The 23,339-nt window shown below is 37.6% G+C and overlaps 2 protein-coding genes across 2 annotated transcripts; one reads left to right on the forward strand and one right to left on the reverse strand.

Annotated features, from left to right (window-relative positions):
• Positions 1-3,453: 3,453 nt before the first annotated feature.
• On the reverse strand, positions 3,454-11,179 carry fkbp9 (FKBP prolyl isomerase 9). The gene is made up of 10 exons (XM_015604910.3): positions 10,811-11,179; positions 9,851-9,996; positions 8,541-8,730; positions 7,921-8,066; positions 7,284-7,473; positions 7,001-7,146; positions 6,511-6,697; positions 5,424-5,569; positions 4,758-4,921; positions 3,454-3,927 (listed from the first exon to the last, which is right to left on the reverse strand). Exons 1-10 carry the CDS (start codon positions 11,014-11,016, stop codon positions 3,745-3,747), a joined length of 1,704 nt encoding a protein of 567 aa, XP_015460396.3. The 5' UTR covers positions 11,017-11,179; the 3' UTR covers positions 3,454-3,744.
• Positions 11,180-13,557: 2,378 nt separating this feature from the next.
• LOC103030436 (cartilage associated protein) lies at positions 13,558-22,094 on the forward strand. The gene is made up of 7 exons (XM_007245661.4): positions 13,558-14,214; positions 16,032-16,181; positions 18,500-18,671; positions 19,316-19,444; positions 20,088-20,233; positions 20,354-20,437; positions 21,775-22,094. The coding sequence occupies exons 1-7, from the start codon at positions 13,570-13,572 to the stop codon at positions 21,823-21,825; spliced, it is 1,377 nt and encodes a 458-aa protein (XP_007245723.3). The 5' UTR covers positions 13,558-13,569; the 3' UTR covers positions 21,826-22,094.
• The last annotated feature ends 1,245 nt before the right edge of the window (positions 22,095-23,339 follow it).

Raw genomic sequence — 23,339 nt, forward strand, 5'->3', positions numbered from 1 at the left:
TCCCAACAGCCTATCCATGTGTTCATCCACTCACCAACCATCCATCCATCTCACTCACCAACCATCCTTCTGTCCGTCCAACAATTTAGCCATCCATCCATTCATCCATCCATCCATCCACCCACCCACCCAACCATCCTGTCTTTCCATCCACCAATTTAGCCATTCACCCACCCACCTATCTATCCATATTTTTCCATCCACTAAGCTATCAATTCATCCATTTATTTGATCACCAACCACGTACCAACTTATCTATTTTTATTTGTCCATCCATCCATCCATCCATCCATCCATTCACTCACCAAACTATTCATTCATCAACAAAACTTAGCATCTATCCACCCATCCTGGCATTCCATTCATCCATCCACACACCCACCAGTTTAGCCTACTTATTTTTTTATTTACTTTCAAACAACTTTATTAAGTAGAAATATAATTATACTATTGTTTTCTGAAAAAAAAGTATATCATGCTATTAATGCTACATTTAACTATCTATCTATTTTGGTCTGTCTTTGATTGCCTGAATTTCCTTTCAGCTGTAAGTGTACATATTACATGTAGTATCATTTAAACAGAAAACAAACAAAACAAATGTAAACCTTGTACTTTGAGGCTAATGAGTGTAACTCCAGTAGTATGATTATGAAAAATACATTCAGTCAAGTTTAAAGTGTAAATGGTGCAAGTGAATGGACTTGTATGTAGAGAATATTGCATGGCTATGTTCATGTTTGTGCACACTGCAGTCATGCACTCTGATCTGCAGCTCCGGGTAGCTGAGCATGGCCAGTGCTATCAGTACACACCTGCTGAATACACAGCCCTTCACACACAAGTACACCCAGTAAATACACAGAAAGCAGCATAAGCATTATGCAATCATTACACAATTACACAACTTCCAAAACCAAAGGCTGAAACGCTGAGTGTAAAGAATCCGTGTTTTTATTATTGTAGTAATTATTTTGACGAATTTTGGCAAGTCTTCTTGTCTGCTGATTTATAGTGGCAGGTGAGAAGGTGTGTACATGGGTATTTTATTACTTCCCCATCCAGTGTGTGAAAAAGTCCCTCCCATGGAGACACACAATGATTATCAGGAACATTCTGAACAAACCTTTTGTTATGCTTCATTCTGAGTAATGCTGAGACACCTAGGAATTCTTCTATTCTTTTATAACAGCAAAACATTCATTCTTTTAAAGAACCATTTCTGTTTTGTTAAGCATAAACTGTTATAGGCTTGGTCATCAACTAAAAGAGACATTTTACTCATTGAAACCCTTTTTTGGATTGCTTTTAGAGCCACACTGCTTGTAAATATATGTAAATTGATCATGAAGTGTTACTTCTGGGTATGGCGTGGGAAGCCACACCTGCATCAGTTGTGAGGTGTTATTTTGTAAGGCTTAAAACTCACCAGTGTGCTCATGGCCAGCTATCATGAATTACTTTTGAGTGAATTAGTTTGAGCAAGGTCTGATAGTGGGTGCCAGATGAATGAATCATTCCATTTCCAAAGTTATGTGGCCCTTTAACATCCTCAATCCAGGAAAACATTGTAGAAGACATTACCATCTACAGTAGACAACGCAGTGGGTGGTAATGATCATGACGAGCAGCTGACATGTGACTCTGGCATTATCACCTCCATATTCATTGCAGGAGACCTCACATGCACATCCTGCAGGTCAGTGCACTTGTCTTTAGTGTCAGTGGAACATATGCAAAAGTCATAGGACACAATACTAGTTTTCTTTACTATGACATGTGGCATGTAAGTGTATGATAATATCATAAACAATACATAAAAGAAAGAATAATGTTAAAATAGTAGCTGTAAGGAGATAACAATAATGAAAATATCAATATCCCACCATAAATGTTCTTATGTGCTTATTCTTAACACAGCTAATGATTAAGCTCATGTGTTTGAATACAGGAACTTCTGGCGGATATACATTTACTCATCCTTAGAAACTGACCTCATAAACTGCTCCATATATCTGTTTATTACCATAAAACAATTACTGTAGAAAAATGTAATGTACTCTCATAAAAAAATATTACGAACTATGATAGATATGTTAAATATACGAAATATAAATATTACGAAATATATATATTTTTTATTTAAGTTTAGATTAAAATAGTTTGACTGCAAAGAGCATAATGAAATAGATAAATGAACAGATAGATTGATAGATAGAATAGATAAGTTGGAAGGACTGTGGTTGGTGAGCTAATGGATGGATGAATGGACAGGTTGGTAGATAGACGAATAGATCAAATAAAATATATTTTAACGTGGAATTCAGTTTAATCTATCAGTAATAAATAGAAGAATAAGGCACGTGTATAAATCTTGTGCACTGTAAGCCCGGATAAGTTTGAATTTACTTAAAAAAATTGAGGAAACCTGTTGCCTTAAAAAAGTTAAGTAATGGGTTATGAAAAGTTAAGTTAGCATGACTTAGAACATCAAGTTATTACAACCAAGGGAAAAGTTGATTTTTTTTATATTTGTTATACTTTAAGACCGTATAAGTTGAGTTTACTTAAAGGCGGCCAGTTTTCTCAAATTTATAATGGGGACTGAAAAGTTGAGTTAGCGTAAATTAAAACATCAAGTTATTACAACTAAAGGGGAACCTAATTTATTTCTAAGGTAGCCCAGGGGGAATAACTACACACTGATGGTGAGTGTTAGTCAGAAACTGTTGGACACACCCAGTATGCAAATAGATTGTGATAGAAGCCAATGGAAAAGAAGCTGCCAGTAGCAACAGACTAAACTCAGTTATTATAAGTTGATTTAACTCAAAGATCTCAGTTTGAATGTTTATATGTGCCCACAAATGTTCAACTAAAAATAGTTGAGTATAGTTAAAAAATATATCCTATTTTATGTAAAACAGACTTAAATCATTTGAGTTTAAACAACGTATGGGTTTACAGTGTATAAGTCTGTCTATAGACGGCTTTCCTTAGGCCTCAGGTCATTAAGACACATATGACTATTTTGACAGAGTTAAAAGCTTTAGCAGCTGAGATGGAAGAGACCCTGCATATGACAATTGTTACCTAGGCTCTTCACCAGTCAGTGTTTTATAGGCAAATTAAATTTATTTAATTAAATTGTCCAAAGGCAAGTAAGAAACTCCAGGGTCAAGTACAGTAAGGATCTTTGGTTTGATGAGGCCAAAATAAAGCTTTCTGGACATCAGACGAAGCGCTATGTTTGGCAGACAATAAACACTGCACGAGATAATAAATCACCACGAGCACATCATCCTCAATGTGAAGCATGGTGGTGGCAGCATCAATTTAACTCCTTCGGAGTAGTTGTACGTGTAGTAGGTGTCTTTAGTGGTAACCTTCCTCACTAGTCTCCTTTATTTGTGAGGATAGCTGTTCCAATAAGAAACTCACTTACAAACACGATGGGGTTTGGAATGTGTTTATTAAAAAGGGTCTTTTTTTTGTAAAAAGTCACATACACATTCGTGGTACTCTCACACACTCAAAAGATCTTACATGTAATCACACACAGACACATTCAAACCCATTCTAACACACACCTATTTCACACACACACACACACACACACACAACTTCACACACACACAAACTGCAAACACACACTGCCAAATATACCACCCTTATTATCCCTCCCACTCATTCTGTTACACAGACACACATCCAATCTTATTGCTATATTCCCTGAGCTGGTCCTCATAACTCATCATGAGCAGCTGCTGCTTCATCTGCCTTCAGTTTGAACTCGTCTTCAGTGATTTTCCCGTCCTTGTTTCGGTCCTGGTTATTATACATATTCTCGATGATTCGGTGAGGATCAAAGCCAGGGGCCAGACGACCCTTGCCCTCACTCACCTGGTACAGGATGTAATCTGAAAACTAGAAGGACAATACATGTTATATAAACACATTTAAAAACAAGTGAAATACTACTCTGTTAATACTATTTAATCAATATCTATACCATTGGTGTCTCAAGAAAACAACAAAAGAGTAAAATTATATAAACTCTTTTAAACAGCCTTTACTCCCTTTATTTAGACCTCCACAATGTACAATTAAAATAGAAAGATAACCTCAGGAGAATGACATACATGAAGAAATGACAGCCAAAAGAAGCAAATAGGGATGTGGGCTACCTCAGCTGACTAAATAATTCAATCTACTGAACTGAGAGCACTGGAATCATTGCACTTTTTTTGTAACCATGCTTTTTTTTATATTATGAGACCTCTTTAAATGAAAAATAAACATTTTGTCTCTTGATGCAAACCAAATGGGTTGTATAGTGGCTTGTAAAATCAAACCTTAGCATTTTCCCCCCTAAACAAAGTCACATATGTCATTTATGTATTATTATAAATGCATACCTGACACCATAATTAAAGAAAAAGATCAGATTGTACTGTAGAGCAAGGCCTTCCTAACAACAGCAGCTTTACAGAGATACAGGTCAAAGCCTGTAAGCACAAAGGCAACAGTGGCAAGGAAAACTCAGCCTGAAAGCAAGAAACCTTGGAAAGAACCAAAACTAAAAAGGGGAGACCATTCTCTTTTAATCGGCACTGGACAGCAGTTAACAGAACAAATAACAGAACAATAAAAATAACTAGCCAGAGAGTGCGGATCCATGGCAAAAATTACTTGAAATAACTTGATTGCAAAAGTTATTGTGGAACTACAGAGTATAAATAGATATTAGTATTTACCTCAGTGGCGTCCACCTGTGAGTCCTTGTTTCTGTCCATTTCTTTGAAGAGGTCTGGGGACACATCATCATTCCATACAAACATGTAGCCCTCAGGAAGACCCTCCTCAACACTGAATAACTCAATGTTGAACACCAGCACTGCACTGCCAGGAACCTCCCCATCTACATACACACATATACAGAATATTTCATATTTAATGTACACAAACAATACACACACACACACATGTACGCACAAACGTCTTTACAATAGTGTTGCTGTGCATCCCTTATTTTTACTGTAGAACTTTTATTATTAAAATCTGTATGTTATCATACTCCTAGAACTTCCTATATGTTTCAATGCATAAGTGCAGTATAGTCTAGTGCTTAAAAAGACAAACAGCAGAAGCAGCAGGAACAGAATAATTACTTCAGCTTATGTTTGCTTGCAGTATATCTAGGTAGTATAGTACATAGTAAATGTATGATTTTAGCACCCTCTGGTGGTTCTATGAGCCACTGCATGCAGACTCAAAACCTGGCCCTCCTGAAATCCCTTCAGCCCCAGAAGGCTACCAGTTACTGGTTGGTTAAAATGGGAATACAGAATAGAATGGGATCATCCTTTGATATGTATGTTTATTAATATGTGTACGTGAAAGAGAGAAAACGTCAACCTTACCCACTCCTCTTTCTCCATAACCCAGGTGAGGGGGCACGACCAGTACACGTTTCTCCCCCACACACATTTCCAGCAGACCCTCTTCCATGCCTGGAATCACCTGCCCAGCTCCCAGAACCACGTCATAGGTCTTCCCATATTTGTGCCTAAACACACATACAATAAAATGAGGCATGAAGATTTTGTCCCTTAGTTACTGTAGTATAAAACATAAACATTAATTATAATATATTATGAATTAATCACAATGTCATATTCAGTACCCACTATACAGTACATACTAGACATTATGTAGATACACTACATGTCCAAATTTTGTGGACACTCCTTCTGATGAATGGGTTCAGCTACATTAAGTTGAAACGGTGGCTGAAAGAAGTGCAAATGCACACACAGAAGTCGTCTAGTTCCTTGAATAAGGGAAGAATTATGCTGTGGAACTGTGTTCTCTGGAATGATGGTGCTCCATCCAGTACTTTGTAATGACCAGTAATCAGTAATGAGTACACTGTCCCTTTAAGAGCCCCTTTCTATAAGTGCATGTGCCATAAATGTGCTTTGGTGCCTCATTAGTTCATGTATGTACTAATAAATAAGCAAGTGGAATAACACCAGAGCGAGTCCCAAAAAAGAGTCCCTAAAGCTCTACATCTGCGACAGAGCTGGATATCTGAACTGAGACTCCAGAACAATACAACTTTTTGGACAAGTTGGGGAGTTGTGGATGGGGTGAGGTGGTGACCATCCAAAACCATCTGAAACTCACTAAAACTGAAACCCAATCCTTACATGTCCAAAATCTATTAGAACGCCTGATATGTAGAAAGAGAGACAGATATGCCATCAACAGAATAAACTCATTTTAATACCATTGATACCTGAATTAGCAGTTGTCCCAATACTTTCATCTATATAATGTATGAAACACCCACATCACATATGCACCTTTAAGGCTTGTACTGGGTTTAGACTCTAGAAAGAGACGATAACACATTCATAAGTGTGTATATATATATATATATATATATATATATATATATATATATATATATATATATATGTGTATGTGTGTGTGTGTTGTACTAACGAGGAGTCGATGTAAGTGCCGTCCAAAAGTGAGGCGTTGTAGTGGTATTTGATGAAGTCACCACGTTTGGTGGTGTAGTTGCAGTGCTCTGGTTTCTCGCTGGTTATCTGCACAGTGTCAGATGGGTTGTGGAAGTCAATGATGTGAACATCAAACACCAGAACAGCAGAGCCAGGGATCTTTGTACCTGAAAGAGAGAGAGAAAGGCAGACAGACAGAGAGAGTTTTCAAAACTTCTGAACTTGCCAGCAAATTTCATCATCCTGTATCATAGTTCATTTTATACATTCTGCTGCCACCAGAGACTCCCAAGGGCTCTGATGAGGCAAAATCATCTCAAGGCTGTTCATTATAATGCTGCAGAAAATGTACAGACTATATAGCAATGAGGCACAGTTGTTTTATACTTATTTCTTCAAATGATTTAAACACACAGCTCTACGTGTATACACACACAGTACTATATACACTGCATTACAACTGCACACACCTGTGCCCTCCTCTCCATACGCGAGGTGAGGTGGGATAGTGATCTTTCTTCGCTCTCCAACACACACACCCAGGAGACCCTGGTCCATCCCAGCAATCACATAGCCTTTCCCAATGTATGTGTCATATGTGCGATTCCTCGAGTAACTGAAACCCACATTAAGACACACAAATATAAGCATAGCAATATTGGCAAGTACATCTCATTAGATATGACTTCCACATTTTGAACAGGATCTATAGTGTATTTAAAAAGTTCCTGCTCTAATCCTAATTTTCTTCACCTGGAGTCAAAGAAGGTTCCATCCAGCAGTGTCCCGTTGTAGTGGTAGCGCATGAAGTCTCCTTCTTTGCTCTTGCGAGAGCAGGATTCTGGGAGAAACTGGACCTCCACTGCAATTTCATCTTTAGGGTTATGAAGATCCAACAGAACCACATCAAACACCAGAGAAGCCTGAGCAGGGATATCACTGCCTGGAAAGAGAAAGAAAAAGAGAGGAGGAGAGTGCTCAAACACCTTCTTTTTTATTTATTCGTGTTGAGTAATACATAGTGTTCAAAGTGACTAATTGTCCTAATATTTGATGCAATGTTTCTATTATTAGATATAATTTGGGATCTTTAATTAAGCTTTTTTTGTATTAATGTGACAGTCTGTTGTGTAATTAAAGGTGTAATTGCACAGACAATGCAGAAGTGTACTTTTAATGCAGGTTAATTTAATTGAAACATTAAAACGTGACTTTCTTTTGTGAATTAATTTGAATTGTTTTTTTATTAACCTATTATAAATGTTCTTATTTGGATACTCATGTCTTTCTGCTCAGCCCAACAGCAGGACTCATCTGAAGTAGTATATTTAATGCTTTCAGACTTCAAGAAAGGTTAAAATCTTTGATTATGTCATGTTATTGTACTTACCATCTCCATGCTCTCCATAGCCAAGTGAGGGAGGCATGGTAATGATACGTTTTTCTCCAACACACATTCCCAGAAGCCCCTGGTCCATCCCAGCAATCAGCCAGCCAATCCCCACGTATGTGTCATAGGTCCTCATGCGAGTATGGCTGTAAATGATAAAGAACATACAAAAGCTGATGTTACAAGGATTTGGACCAAATAGAGCAAAACATACACAAAACACTCAGATGGATACACAGTGGTGTCTGTTACTATGGCAATTGCTTGAACTGCAAGAGCACATTTTATGGACACTTCATTTTCACATGATGAAGCTAAATTTAGCTTCTGATTTAATATTTCTGTTCCAGCTTAAATAGTGCAGCAGTTACAATGCTTCTTGTTGTTATTAATATACCTGCACCAGAATGTAACTGCTGCATCATTTAGGGTGGAACAGAAAATCTACATTCCGTTTAAATACCTTAAGTAACCAAAAAGGGTTCATTATTATATTATATTATTGGAACATTTTACCTGGTAACAAGTAAGTCTGCCACAGGGAGGGGGTTTAGTAACGTACTATGTTAGATGTAAATAAAGAAAACAGTATTTATATTGAGCAGTGACTGTTTCCTTACCTGGAGTCAAACAGTGTGCCATCGAGCAGAGTGCCGTTGTAGTGGTAGCGTACGTAGTCTGAAACCTGCACGGTGCGGCCACATGTCTCTGGCTTGTGATACGTCTGAATCTGCACTTTGTCATCAGAGTTCCAGATGTCCAGCAGCAGCACGTCAAAGTGCAGGATGGAATCAGGAGGGATGATGTCACCTAAAGGAATTAGGCATGTCATGAGTAAAAAACTCCAGTGCCGTGCTGCATCACAGGCCTCTGATTGGTTAGGTTTATGGGACTACAGTAATGCTGCTTTGCATTTATTTTATGCACATGTTTACATGTTGAGGTTTAGGCCAACTTTGTGTATCATTTTTACTGTATGCATACAACAGCTTAACAATTATTGCCAAAATTACATTGACTATAATGTAAGAGTGGTGCTTTTACTGGTGCTACTCCTGGCTTGAGATGCTGCTCACAGCACTGTGTAACCTTGATGAAAAGAGCAGGACACTCATAAGAATGGCAAAACCAGAGTCATATTTGTGGGAAATGCTGTAATAGTATTCTACCACAGGATTCTTCCACTTAAGTAACTGTTCCCTATCTCTCATCTTGTCTTTTAGAAGTGAGAGATCCTGACTGTAGGGGGCGCTTTTAAACAAGAAATACCTAATCTCATATAATGCTGCTTTAATATGCTAAAAATGAACGTATAAAGGTTATGTAATGGACTAACCCATGTATTAACCCAATTCAACAGCACGTATATGACTGATCTGGCAACAGACTGGGTTTGTTGTGCCTGATGTATGTTTATTAAGCCTCTTTGATTTCAGCATGTGCTGTTTTACAGCCTCTTTAAACATTCATTCAAATTCATCCACGTCTACAATACACAGCCTCGCTCATCCAGGCTGCATTTACTCACTAACTAGTACTAACATGTGGACATGTCTCAAAATTCCTTTGCGAAGTCACTCCCTACAGAAGTCCCAACCCCCAGTGTTCTCTTACTCTCTCTCTCTCTCTCCCACCCCCCACTACCAGCATCCTCCTCTCTGCCCTTAACAACACCTTCCCCCTTTACGCTCTTCACAGCTCCTCCCCTCTATTTACAGGAACTGCAGCCCACAGTCAGGTAAACACTGCGGGAAGCCATTCTTAAACAACAGATTCAGATAACAAATAGAGATGGATAGCACTATTCTCCAACATGTACTCACTCACACATTACAGAACAGTAGTAGCATCAATGAGATCTGATTTATGAATGCAGGGAGACCAAATGCACAAATGCATGGAATGTATATGAAATGTATATAAAGCATACCATAACCGTTCTTTCCGTAGGCGAGCTGTGGTGGGATTTTCACCAGGCTTCTCTGATTCACACACATGCCCAGCAGTGCTTTGTCCATGCCAGCAATCAGCTGTCCCCGGCCAACAAACACGTTGTAAGTTGTGCCACGGTCATAACTGTGAGAGAGAGAGAGAGAGAGAGAGGGAGTAATTAAACACATACAGTCTCATATAACAGTTTGGGCTCCCCTGTTCAAATGAATGACTTACTTACAAGATGAAAATAGACGTTTTTGCAAATGTTTGACCCAATTCCCATTTAGTTAATTGATTTAACATATTAGAGAAATTAAATCTAACATATATTTAGTATGTTGTTCCTTTAGCACATGCCACATTTAATTATTTAGTTGATTAACTTTTTATATTATTAAGAAGTTTATGCAATGTTAAATTAACAGTACAACAGAATGTAAACTTTTTTTTTAATCTGCTGCAGTTTGGCCCCTTTAGTCATCTATCCATTTCAGTTCCTGCATCTTTCAGTGCATCTGCAACTGAAGGCAATTTTAATGCCTTAATTTTTCTTTTTATAAAAATAATTGTATTGTCAGACCATTTAGTTTTATATGATTGTTATTAATACGTTTTTTAATTTAAATGTATATCTTTATTATTCTACTCTTTCATTCATTTATACATTCATTCATTCATTGACTCATGTATGAGGCTGCTTGGTCCATGCATGCATTCTGTAGATAAATCATCACTTAATGACTCTTTTTTATTACTATTTTTTGTAATAAAACACTAGTAATAGTATTTATTTTTAAATAATAGATTTTTCATTTAGTCATATTTTCAGTTTTGCCTGCGTGGCTGAGGCACGCGCCCTGTGCAGGCAGGATGGGTTAGTGTTTATAAGAACACTGTGATTTTAGTTATCTTTGGGTTTTTAGTTATTTGTTGTGTTGCAGTTTGTTTTACAGACCTGGAGTCAAACTTCTTGCCGTCCGGGAACATGCCGTTGTAGTGATACCGGACGAAGTCGCCGGTTTGCACGGCCCGCTCGCAGCGCTCAGGCGTGAAGGTTTTTTCCACCACGATGTCATCTAACGGCACCGGAGGGGCGTTACAGGCGACCAAACCCACCATAAAAGCCAGGAAGATCATCTTCAGAGCGGCCCGCTGGATCATCTTCTCCCGGGACTCTGATTAAGCTCGGTATCGCGCCTCCTCTGCCCGACTGCTCCGCGCTGCGGCCCCCGGGCTCGGTGTGTGTGCTGTGGGGAGGGTAGAGACCTGTAGACGTGGTACCGCAGGCCGGACGTCTGACTGAACCGCTAAACTTTTCTCAGACTTTCTTTTTAGTGTACACGTTTTTTATTCGCACCGCTTTTTGGCCAAGACCCGCCTTCTCCGCGAGTCCAAGCAACGGTATTGGCTAGTACTGTCTTGTTTCCTGTGCGGTGATTGGCTGATATTTTTTTTTGCACTTTAATGATTTCTCATTTTATTTTATTTTATTTTATTTTATAGTAAAAAAAAACACTGCTCATCTAGTATCAAGAGTGTTTTTACAGTGTCTAAATGCATTACACACACACTAAAAATATTCTACTTTTATACTTTATTTGTATTGCATTTTTATCTGTAGCATTCTAGCTTATACTTTTTGGTAACATCTGTGTACTAAGTATACCTGCTACTGGATGTCCAGAAGTTTCAGAATTAAAATGTCAAAGAATAATCTACACACCAAAATCATTCAAATTAAGTGTGCAGATGCTTCTTTTTAATTGTATTTTTTTTAATGCTGTTACACATCGTGTAGAAATAATATATGTAATAATACAAATATCTAACACTTTCATGCGTGTAGAACATATCATCAATCATTATGGGCAAATAAAATACATGTTAATGAAATAACACATAATATTTCCACTTTTTTACATCCTTATTTTTATGAAAAAAGGAATGAAAAGAATATCTGTATCTCTGGGTTATTAAGCAGCATTCTGCAAAAAGTAATTTTGCATGGATCTCAGTGTGCGGATGCTTCTTTCCAAATGTATTTTATCAAATGTTGTAACACATTGTGAAGAAACAATACAGTTTATACATTTCCAACGTTTACATGCTTTAGAATTGCATAAAATCAGCAAAAACTAATTATAATAAAATAACGTTTCGTTCTTACATCTGTATGTTAAAACGTTTTTGGTTGAAAAAACAGTATTTCTTGAATTATAAACCATTTTAAGACTTTTTTATGATAAATTCTATATAAGCTAAAAATAGGAATTTTGGATTGGCTGGTGTTTGATGGCTGCTCGTGAGTGAGAGCTTTTGCTAACCAATCACAGAGCAGGAAGATGAGTTCTACTAGCCAATCACAGCGCAGGAAAAAGAATACCGCTAGGCAGCCGCAGCAGTAGCGCAGAAAGCACAGATTTACCCTGAATACGGGTGGAGAAAGATAAATAATACGAGCCAGTGTCAGATTTCACTCAGAAGTCGCGCATGGGCGCGGGATGAGCCCGGCGTTTCCTACGTGGCACAGTGTGGAGGAGGAGGGCCTGTGGATGGGGGTCGCAGCAGCAGCAGAGAGTTATAGATGACCAGAAACCTACAGAGTCAAGCCCACAGGCTCCTGGTCTAGTCCACACAAGTCCTCCTGAGTGATGAATCAGTTATAAGCATGTGCCTTTGTGTCCAACTGAGCTTCAGTGAACAATGAAAAAGTTAGCTTATTTTACTCCAATGTTATTCTAATTGAAATTAACTGGAACTTACTATACTGAGTGTTTAAACTGTATAACCTATTCTCCAGTTTACTAAACTATTATATATACATATGATTCTATTTGCACACTTGACCTAATTTATCTTGATATACTGTAGGGCAACTGTATCTCAGCATACAGTTGAGTTAAATTAAAACACTGAAACACATACACTGTAAATCACTACTATACTAGTTTACTTACTACTAGTATAGTAACCACAGTTCACACTCAAACTATAAACTAAAGTAACAGTATATGATTAATAGACAAAGCAAGTTAGTGGGATGGGGTGATAAGTCACACAAAGGGGCGATTAGGCAAATGTAAAAACTTTAATGCCAGTTTTAATGTAAGTATATTATTCTCTTGAGATTATTCTGTCTTGTGATCAGGCCCGTTGCAACAAGGCAAGCAAACCAATCAATCGCTCAGGTCCTTAAGCTGAACTCGGGCCCCCAGAGAACAACTGATTATGAATATGAATGCAATGAAAAACTCTGAGCACTCCCATAAATTCTGTGACGGTAAATGCAGGAAAGTACAAGGAGGACACTGTTGTCCGAATCTGCCTCAAGAGTTCCCTCCCACTAGCTGCTCACAGTAGCCAGCCAGGTTTGTGATTCCTGCAGCCGGCAAAATATGAAACGTCGGCCATCATGGGTTAAATGTGATATGTTGGGTATTGCAGAATCACAGCATTGTGATATCAAATGTCATTTTATCATGGGCAATGTATCATGATAAAATTGCATTGTGAGATGCCCTGTGACTCCCACCCCTAAAGAATTGTGTCTTAATTTTGGCCAAATGGTCCTGTATATGTCCCAAGTGCCCTGATGTTTCATAACAGCTGGATTTACTGTAGTTCCCCAGTTTTACTCCATACGTGTCCTATTCTTTTTATAGGTTGCTGTGTTTGGCAGTGATTTTCTGTGCTTTTTGAGACAGATGAGTGCAGATGTGTGGTGGCGCTGGGACTGCCTGGGGGGAGGGTGGAGAGGGGCAGGCCGTGAGGACGTGGAGGGCCAGCAGGGCGCCTCCTCTCCACCACCACCCCACCCTACCCTCACCACCACCTCCCCACCCCCCTCTCCACCTCCTCCTCCTTCTTCCCAAACTTTTCTCCAAACTCTCACACTGGACCAAGATGGCCTCCTGTCCTGTCCCGTACTGCGCGCTGCTCCTCCTCGCGCTCCCGTGCGTCTCTCTTGCGCAGTACGAGAAGTACAGCTTCCGCAGCTTCCCGCGGCACGAGCTCATGTCGCTGGACTCCGCGTACCGCCACGCGCTGGACCAGTACTCGTCGGAGAAGTGGCCGGAGACGGTGGAGTACATGGAGGTGAGTCTGCGGCTGTACCGGCTGCTGCGGGACAGCGAGGCGTTCTGTAACCTGAACTGCAGCTCGGTGCGGCTGGACGACGAGAGCCACTTCGACTCGTTTCCGGAGCTGCGCGCCTTCGGGAACGTGATGAAGCGCGCGCAGTGCCTGAAGCGCTGCAAACAGGGCCTGCCCGCCTTCCGCCAGACCCTGCCCAGCCGCGAGACCGTGGAGGACTTCGAGAAGCGCGAGCCCTACAAGTACCTGCAGTTCGCCTACTTCAAAGTAAGTATCTGTGTAGCTCTAATGCGCATGTGCAGCAGTGCGACCCCCATTCATCCATCCAAACCCCCCAGCATAGGGCCTACACACTTACAGTACATTTACAGTACACTTATAGTAAATAAACAGCTCTGGAAAAAATTAGACCACTACAGTTTCTGAATCAGTTTTTCTGATTTTGCTACTTATAGGTATGTTTAGGTCAAATGAACATTGATGTTTTATTCTATAAACCACTAACCACTAATATTGTCAGCATTTATTTGCAAAAAAATGAGAAATGGCTGAAAAAAAAAATTGCAGAACTTTCAGACCTCAAACAATGCAAAGAAAACAAGTTAATATTCATAAAGTGTCAGACTTCAGGAATCAATATTTGGTGGAACAACCCTGGTTTTTAATCACAGTTTTCATGCATCTTGGCATTTTCTCCTCCACCAGTCTTACACACTGCTTTTGGATAACTTCATTCCACTCCTGGTGCAACAATCCAAGCAGTACAGCTTGGTTTGATGGTTGTGATCATCCATCTTCCTCTTGATTATATTCCAGAGGTTTTCAATTTGATAAAATCAAAAAAACTCGTTTAACTTTTTAAATGGTCTCTTATTTTTTTCCAGAGCTGTATAGTACCCTTACAGTACATTACTTTACAATTACAGTACATTTACTGTACACTTACTATATATTGCAATATATTGAATTGTAACTCCTGTATCGTCATGATACCTATCGCAAAGTAAAGGTGCTTCTTGTTCTTTTTCTGTGGCATCACTTTTATTTTAAATACTAAAAAAGCAGCTCTCAGTGAGGGATCTGTTTTGAAAAGCATAACAAAAAAATCTTTCAAAAAATTTTCAAGAAGTCAATGTTTTTTTTTTTTACAGCGGGTCCCGAACCAGACCTGCACTGAAAAGTGACACTTTCTGGTTACATTAAAAAACGTGTTAGATACGTGTGAACCTCTAAAGGTTTTAAATAACTCTGCACATTTTCTTACAGTGATCTAAGAGATTAGCATCTCTTCCTGAGTGGAGGCTCTAAAATACAGCAGGGGACTTACTAGAATGTGCGAGTCAGGAATTTTCCAGAACCATGCATAGAAACAATCATGTTACAGGTGTTTAAGTGTGAAGAACCTTTTAATGGTTTAAAGACATCAACATAATTGTGTAACCAGTTGAAGGTTCTTCATACATACATCTTTTTTTTTAATGTGTCATCACTCAAATAACCATTTTAGGCACTTTTATTTTGAGGAATACAAAGTAGCACATCTCAGTGCTGGACCTGCTATAAAATGTAATAATTAGCACCTTAATAAACGTTTTTGTGGATGATGCCATAGAAGAACCATATTTGGTTTCATGCAGAACCATATTACAGATGTATAGTGTAAAGAATAATGTAAAAATTGTTATCAATGTTTTTTTTAACTTTAAATTTAGAATATTGAAAATTTATGAAGATTTATGAAAATTTATGGTTCTGTTCCATCCATTTATGTTTTCAGTTTGAGTCACACCCCCTCTAAAACATTCTAGTTTGCTCAGTAGATGACCTCTTATTTTTTCACCCTTTAAACAGAGTTTGTCACTTCTAATAGTTGTTCTTTACATTATATAAAAAAAATCATCATGATTTAACTCCAGTGCTGAGCACTTTCCACCCGTTTCTAAAGTGCAACAGGCTGGGTCAGAGAATGTATTACAGAATTATACAGGGGAGTGGGTTCAGTAAACTGTAATTCAGAGACACAGAACTAAAGGGATGTATAATTAATAATTGGATGTGTGTGTGTGTGCGTGTGTGTGTTTTAGAGTAATAACCTGGCCAAGGCTGTATCTGCGGCACACACCTTTCTGCTAAAGCATCCGGATGATGAGATGATGCAAAGGAACATGAACTACTACAAGAGTCTGCCTGGAGCTGAAGAGCATATCAAAGACCTGGAGACCAAATCATATGAGGTGAAACACACACATCACATGATTTTTCTTTTATACACGTTTTAGAATAGTCATTAGCACTTTCTGAGGAGCATGTTCCTCCTCTGGGATGATTAACAGAGTGATCTTGTATTGAAATTGTGAAGAATTAGGTTATTTTGGTATTTGTAGCTTAATCTTATAATCTACTGTGTAGGAATTTCCTTTGCCATGCGTAAGTGGGTCTGTGTATGCACACAGTGTATTTGTGTGTTGGGGTGGGTTAAATGTTGTTTAAACTGATTGGTGCTTTATATTGTTGCAATTATAAAAAAACACCTGATATTTCCAACAAGTGACTTCTTAACTTCTTAACATACAGTGGAAGTCAAATTGAAAGATATCAAGCAAGATATTTAATTTTAAATTTTTATTGATCCATTCATAAGACAAAACACTGCCTGGCCTAAAAAAAAAGTCGCCACCTGGATTTAAGTAAGTAAATGATGTGGGGCTGATGCTGCAGTTGGTCAGGTCTAGGTTCAGCAACAGTATGTGCTGAAAGAATGAGGTCAGCTGACTACCTGAATATACTGAATATAGACCAGGGGCCTCATGTACTAAAGGTGCGTACGCACAAAAACATTGCGTACGCCATATTTCACGCTCACGGTCTGATGTACTAAATTTGACTTGAACGTGTGAAAGTGCGTTCCCCCACGGAAGTTTTGTTTTGGGCGTACGCCTTTTTTTTGTGCGTATGTATTGTGTTTTTGTCATTTGGCGACACTTAGAGGCGATGCATTGAAATTACAACTATTAAGATATCCTTTATGCACACATTGAAGTAAGCATTATTGGGTAAAATAAAGTAAATTAATCAGACAGTTTCATTGTCTTACAGAAATAATCGTTTAACGTGTTTCCACTTAGTCTAGATCAGGTTTGCGCTGGAGTTGTTGGAGATGCAGCGTTGGCATTACTGGAAAATACTGCTAATGGCCGAATTCATTGAGCGCGCATTTTCCGTGACCATTATGTTTTTTTGGCCCATGATGATGACTGGCTTATAAGCAGTTTTAGATTTCCAAGAGCATAAGAAAACAAGCTAAGTGCGTGACGTGTGTCTTTTTGGTAGGCAACTCATTTAAAGCATTTAAATGAAAGCATTTATCTTAGAATAATAAAACTTAAAACATGGGTAATTATACGCTATGCATATATAATATTATTATTATTATTATTATTATTAATAATAATAATAATAATAATAATAATAATAATAATAATATAACATTATACTCTGCGTAATTGAGGGAGGATTCGTGGCAAGTGTGATGCTTTCGTGCATTTGCGCTCGATTTCAAGTTGATTGTGATGTACTAAGAGAAAGTACGTGGAATTCTGCCTACGCACGGTTTGATAAATCCGGATTTTTTTGTGCGTACGGAACTTTTCAGATCTGAGCATACGGAACATTTTAGTAGGAAGTCCACGCAAGTCTTAGTACATGAGGCCCCAGATTATTCCATCAATGAAATTTTTCTTCCCTGATGACATGGGTACATTTCAAGGTGACAATGTCAGAATTCATGGTGCTGGAATTGTGAAAGAGTGATTCAGAGAGCATGAGATTTTCACACATGGATTTTTCACCACAGAGTCCAGAACTTAACCTCATTAAGAATTTTTGGGATGTGCTGGATGAAGAAGACTTTGTGCAGCGGTCAGACACTACCATCATCAATGCTGTAAGATCTTGGTGAAAAATAAATGCAACACTGGATTGAAATAAATCTTGTGACATTGCAGAAGATTATTGAAACAATTACACAATGAAGGCATAAAGCAATCAAAGCAAAAGGTGGTCCAATTAAATATTAGAGTGTTTTTTTTTTTTTTTTTTTGGTGGCGACTTTTTTTTTGGCCAGGCAGTGTATATTCTATGTGAAATAACTGAGATAAATGGTACTGCTTTCATTTTAAGAATATTTTATTTCACTAATACTAATGATAATATAATGACATAATGAAGCAATTACAACCTTTTAAAAAGCAATGACATTTTAATTAGTAGGATAAAATGAAAGTCAACATCCTGGCGGCTCATTCATATTAATGGATTCACCTGGTGAAATAAACACAATGGGCAGTGTCTAGGTTAGAAAAAATGACTGCGGTCATGTCCATATACTGTATAATATAATCATAGTTTTCATGACAGGCCGATCAATACATCATGAAATTTTGATACAGTGTAAACGGCCATATTCAATAAAAAACATGGAAATACATTTTTTTTTACAAAACTGCAACAATAGGTTAACAGATTTTCTAACTGAAGGTGTTTTATTCCACAGGCGCTGTTCATCAGATCTGTGCGGGCGTATAACGGTGATAATTACCGAACCTCGGTGTCGGACATGGAGCTGGCACTCAGAGACTTCTTTAAGGTGTATGATGAATGCATCGCTGCCTCTGAAGGGGCCAGAGAAGTCAGAGACTTTAAAGATTTTTACCCCTCCATTGCAGGTAAGCTTACACTTTCCTAATCTACTAAAATCATCTACATTAGAATCAGTTAGATTCATTAAGTATGAGCATATATCAGATTATAAAATAAACATGCTTAAGAGACAATTCTTCTTAAACAATAACGCTAAAATAATCATGAATCCATATAACTATTTTACGGTTGTTTCAATATTGTTGTAAGCAATTAAGTAATTACTTAATAATTGCATTGCAGTTAATTAATTACATTATTGCTTAATAATGGTTTGAATTATCACTTCTGATATTTTTTCATTTATTTTGATGTCAAAAATGTAAAGTATTATTTTCTTTCTGTAAAACATGACTGTATGCACTTCATCAATTTGAAATCTCTGTGAAATATCTTTAGTCCTACAATTTCTAAGTACAATTTCTGTAAATTCTAATATAAAACTGCAGTTATAAATGCCATTATTTAGTGTTTGCGATTTATATCTGCCATTGGTTAGGGTTGATTATATTCGCTTGTGCATTGTCTCGAATAATTTGTATTTCCCAGAAACAAGTGCTTTTATGATCAGGCTAGACAATTTGTCTATAAATATTTCTCTCCTTTTTCTTCTCAATTTAAGTGAATACCAGTGGTTTGATGTTTTTAACACCTCTTTCTGTGTCTGTAGATCATTATACCGAGGTTCTGGAACAGAAGGTTCGCTGTGAGAGTGATTTGACACCAGTTGTTGGTGGGTTTGTTGTGGAGAAATTTGTGGCAACCATGTATCACTACCTTCAGTTTGCCTACTATAAATGTAAGTCAAAAGACTCTACACTTTATATAAAAAATTAATATATCCATTTTAACAATGCTACAGTCACTGCCCACATACTCCTGTGCTTCCTTTATGTCGACATGTTTAGCAATACATCCACTGAATGGCAGTCATTTATATGAATCTTGACTTTTTATTTTTGGGCAGTTGTTTTTTACAGTGTGTCTGAAAGCGAGGATGAACAGATAATGAGTTTTATCTTTGTTGTGTTAAAAAGGGAAGTGCTCCTGTTTTGCTTGAACTATTGGGGGGTACACTCCCCTATGATTTTTAGTGGTACTGCTCTGTTCTGTTTGTATCCAAAAGCTTTTACAAAATACAGACAATGAAGACAGATTACAAACAAGAGGCACCATCTGTATTCATATCTGTATTTAACATTTTACCTGTTAAATGTGGGACATTTTTCCTTAGGCCAGTGTGGAGGATTGAGGGTCAGAATCCAGCCCAGTCTTGCACTTTTAACACCATTACTAAACCTGCCATAAACAATGTTGGACATTTTTCCTTAGGCCAGTGTGGAGGATTGAAGGTCAATTTGACTTGATGTCCCCTGCATGTCCCCTGTATACCCCCTGCATATTAACTTACTGACCGTGCGTGTGTGTCATCTTGTTCTCAGTGAATGATCTGAAGAATGCAGTGCCGTGTGTGGCGAGCTACTTGCTCTTTGACTCTGATGATGAAGTGATGAAGAATAATATGGTATATTATCGATACCACAAAGAGAAGTGGGGACTCACTGAGGAGGATTTCCTGCCCAGACCGGTCAGTGTTTTATAACTTCATCATTACAGGAATCCATTAACACGTACAAGATACTATATGCATAAATACAATTAAATTATAACAAAAATATGATTTCTGAATGTTTTAATAATTTAACAGGAAGCACAACGGTACTACAATCAGACAACACTCCAGCTGCAGCTGTTAGAATTCGCTAAAGAAAAACTCCGGCAGGATGATGAGGTGAGGATGAACAGAGTGCATGTCTATGTGTGTAGTTATCAGAATAAATATGTTAAATTGTAGTTATTAACTCAAGCTATAAACATACATCTTAGTTATTAGAAGTATAGTTAATTATACGTATAAGGTTTCTTCAAAATTAAAGGAATTTTCCAGACAAGTTGTTAGCTGGTATTTTAATTAAGAGTTTGTAGCCCAGTCATTGAGGGTCAGAGGCTTGCTATAGCTGTTTTAAAGACATCAAAACAATCAAAAGAGACATCTTGAATTGTAAACAAAAAAGTGTTTGTCCTCCACCATACCCTTTTTTAAAACTTTTTGTTTACAAAATAATTATGTGTGTGTTCTTGTATAGCATTAATATATTTAATATTAAATTTCAATGTAAAAAAAATCATAAAATAAACATATCAGAAAATGAGAAAAGATGTTTGCAGACTTGTGACTGGTACTGTAGATGTTTGTGGACTTAGTAAAACTAAAAAGAGTAAATAACTCAGTACAGTAAGTATCAACTTTTAGCTTAGTATAGTTGTTTGTTCTAAACAGAAATTCACAGACTCTCCAGCTGATGTTTAGAGTTTGGCAGTGTTGGACTCTGTGTGGTTGAGTACAAAAAGTAAAGTACATATATGTAATGCAGATGATTACAGCAGTCCTGCGCATGATGCATTACCGATGCTATGTGGCATCCGTTCCTGCCAAAATGCCAGTATTGCTGATCAGATCAGAAGATTGCTCAAATTAACCACAACTGAATAGATACCAAATTCTTATATCACTCTAAAGTTAGATTACAGAACTAAAGACACAAGATTCTGTTATGACCTAAATACCGCGATTCTGACTGAAGAATCGTCAAATGGTACTTTATCTGGTTAAATAGTTTTATAATAAACTATATCATCAATATATATAATGAGAAATATATATGTATGTTATTTTGTACCAAATACCCTGTTTGCAGTACTATATGGACTCTTATTTTACCAGAGTATAATTAGATTTTCCACTGAAATGACACTTTTAGGACGACTGATTTAAAGGTACCACGCTGAACCCAATAATTTTGAGCCCTGCAGACTTTTAATTACTGCTTATCCTAATCCACAGTGTCTGTCCTCAGTCATGAGCTGGGCTGGGCTTGATTGGGCTGGGATTGGGCTTGATTGAGTGGGCCGCCTGATAAAATACTTCTAGCCACTGGGAGGCAGAGTGTGCTCATGTTTTCAGCACCATCACCTCAGCACTAGCAGCAGAATATGGAACTCCTTTATTATAATGTGTAAGAGATGAAGTTTTTTGTCCTAATCTGTCTGTATGTCTGTATCTTTCAGGGGGAAGTCTTGGAGTTTCTAGATGAGTACTTGGACGCTGAAGAGAAGTAGACTAATGAACTTTTATGCACTGATAATAACAGAACAAAAAGTGAGGAGAACTGAACTATGAACTATGAGTTTTGAGTATTTTCTAGTGTGAGTATTTTATTGAGTTTGTTGTATTTATTTCAGTCTACTTCTACCAACCTCATTGTCCATCTAAATGCATTGACAATCATTAGTACAATGCACCATCACTGTACAATCACTGTGATTCAGAGGGAGAAATCCAAGAATCTCATTTGTTGAACTTTTGTAATAAACGACAGAGTTCTGTATTTATTGCCTTCACTTTTTCTGCTGGAAGTTTGGGGTTTATTATTGCTGTTACACAGACAAAATACTTATATTTTTACATTACATTACATCAAGGAGCGGAGGAAGGAATTGAGGTTAGAAGTAGTTAGTGTGTTAGAGGTGTTAAGAGAGTAAGTGCTCTTTGAAGAGCTCTGTCTTCAGGAGTTTATTAAAGATAGCGAGAGATTCTCCTGATCTGGTAGTGGAAGGTAGTTTGTTCCACCATTGGGGAACTCTGTATGAGAACTGTCTGGATTGCTTTGTGTGAATGTTTGGAGTGCAGCGGCCGGGAGGTAGCGTAAGTAAACATTTAGTGAAGTCAATGCTATCACAGGGCATCTCACAGTACGATATACTACAATATGTTGCCTAAGATAACAATGATTTAATGAAGCTGTGATTTTGTCATACTCTACATATTATATTGCAAGACAAAATTCAATCAGATTACTTCAAAGCTGCTACTCATTAGCAGTAAGTTTGGTACATCAAAATGGGGGCGAGTCTTGGGGAGTTTAGAGCCCCAATCTTTCAATAAAAAATATTGCTATTTGACACCATGCATCGATATGTTTCACCAAAGAAAGTGATACAACATGTAACAATTGAAATTTCAATATTTTGTCCCACCACTACTCACTGTAATGAAAGTCATTTTATAGCATTTCTATTGATTACTTCATCATAATGTCATAAAATGAAATAATGGCAAATATTGAGATCTTGTGTGACAGTGATGATATAGACTATATGGACAAAAGTTTTGGAAGACCTAGTTATTTATTGTTTCTCTGAAATCAAGGGTATTAAAAAGAGGTTATCCTGTTTTGTTGCTGTAAACTTCTCTACTGTCTAGGGAAAATATTTTGTTACATTTTGATGCTTTGCTGTGAGGATTTGATTGCATTCAGTGTTAGTGTGGACAGTGTTAGTGGACAACTTAGGGACAATTGGCCTTTAATGTAAAGTTGCAATGTAGAGTTGCAAACATGTTACATTTTTCATAACGATGTCCTTTTTCTGGTTAAAAGATACTGATTGATTTTCATTTTCTAAAATGATTTTAATTACCTTAATATTTTACGGGGCAGGGTGGACAGCTTACGCGTTACCTCAGCTAAATATGAAAAAAGTGTGAGAAATATTAAGTGAAATGATATACTTAATTACTTTACACGCAGCATGTTTCAGCAGTCAAACAATGTTTTGATGTAATTGATGTCATA

The sequence above is a fragment of the Astyanax mexicanus genome, chromosome 3 (assembly GCF_023375975.1).
Source record: "Astyanax mexicanus isolate ESR-SI-001 chromosome 3, AstMex3_surface, whole genome shotgun sequence".
NCBI lineage: Eukaryota > Metazoa > Chordata > Actinopteri > Characiformes > Acestrorhamphidae > Astyanax > Astyanax mexicanus.

Coding starts and splice junctions, on each gene's coding strand:
- LOC103030436 (XM_007245661.4), top strand. CDS start 13,570: ATGTGTGGTGGCGCTGGGACTGCCTGGGGGGAGGGTGGAGAGGGGCAG. Junction 16,182..18,499: donor TGGAGACCAAATCATATGAG/GTGAAACACACA, acceptor TTTATTCCACAG/GCGCTGTTCATCAGATCTGT. Junction 20,438..21,774: donor AACTCCGGCAGGATGATGAG/GTGAGGATGAAC, acceptor TGTATCTTTCAG/GGGGAAGTCTTGGAGTTTCT.
- fkbp9 (XM_015604910.3), bottom strand. CDS start 11,016: ATGATCCAGCGGGCCGCTCTGAAGATGATCTTCCTGGCTTTTATGGTG. Junction 8,067..8,540: donor GGCACACTGTTTGACTCCAG/GTAAGGAAACAG, acceptor TATCATTTACAG/CCATACTCGCATGAGGACCT. Junction 3,928..4,757: donor CACAGGTGGACGCCACTGAG/GTAAATACTAAT, acceptor TTGTCCTTCTAG/TTTTCAGATTACATCCTGTA.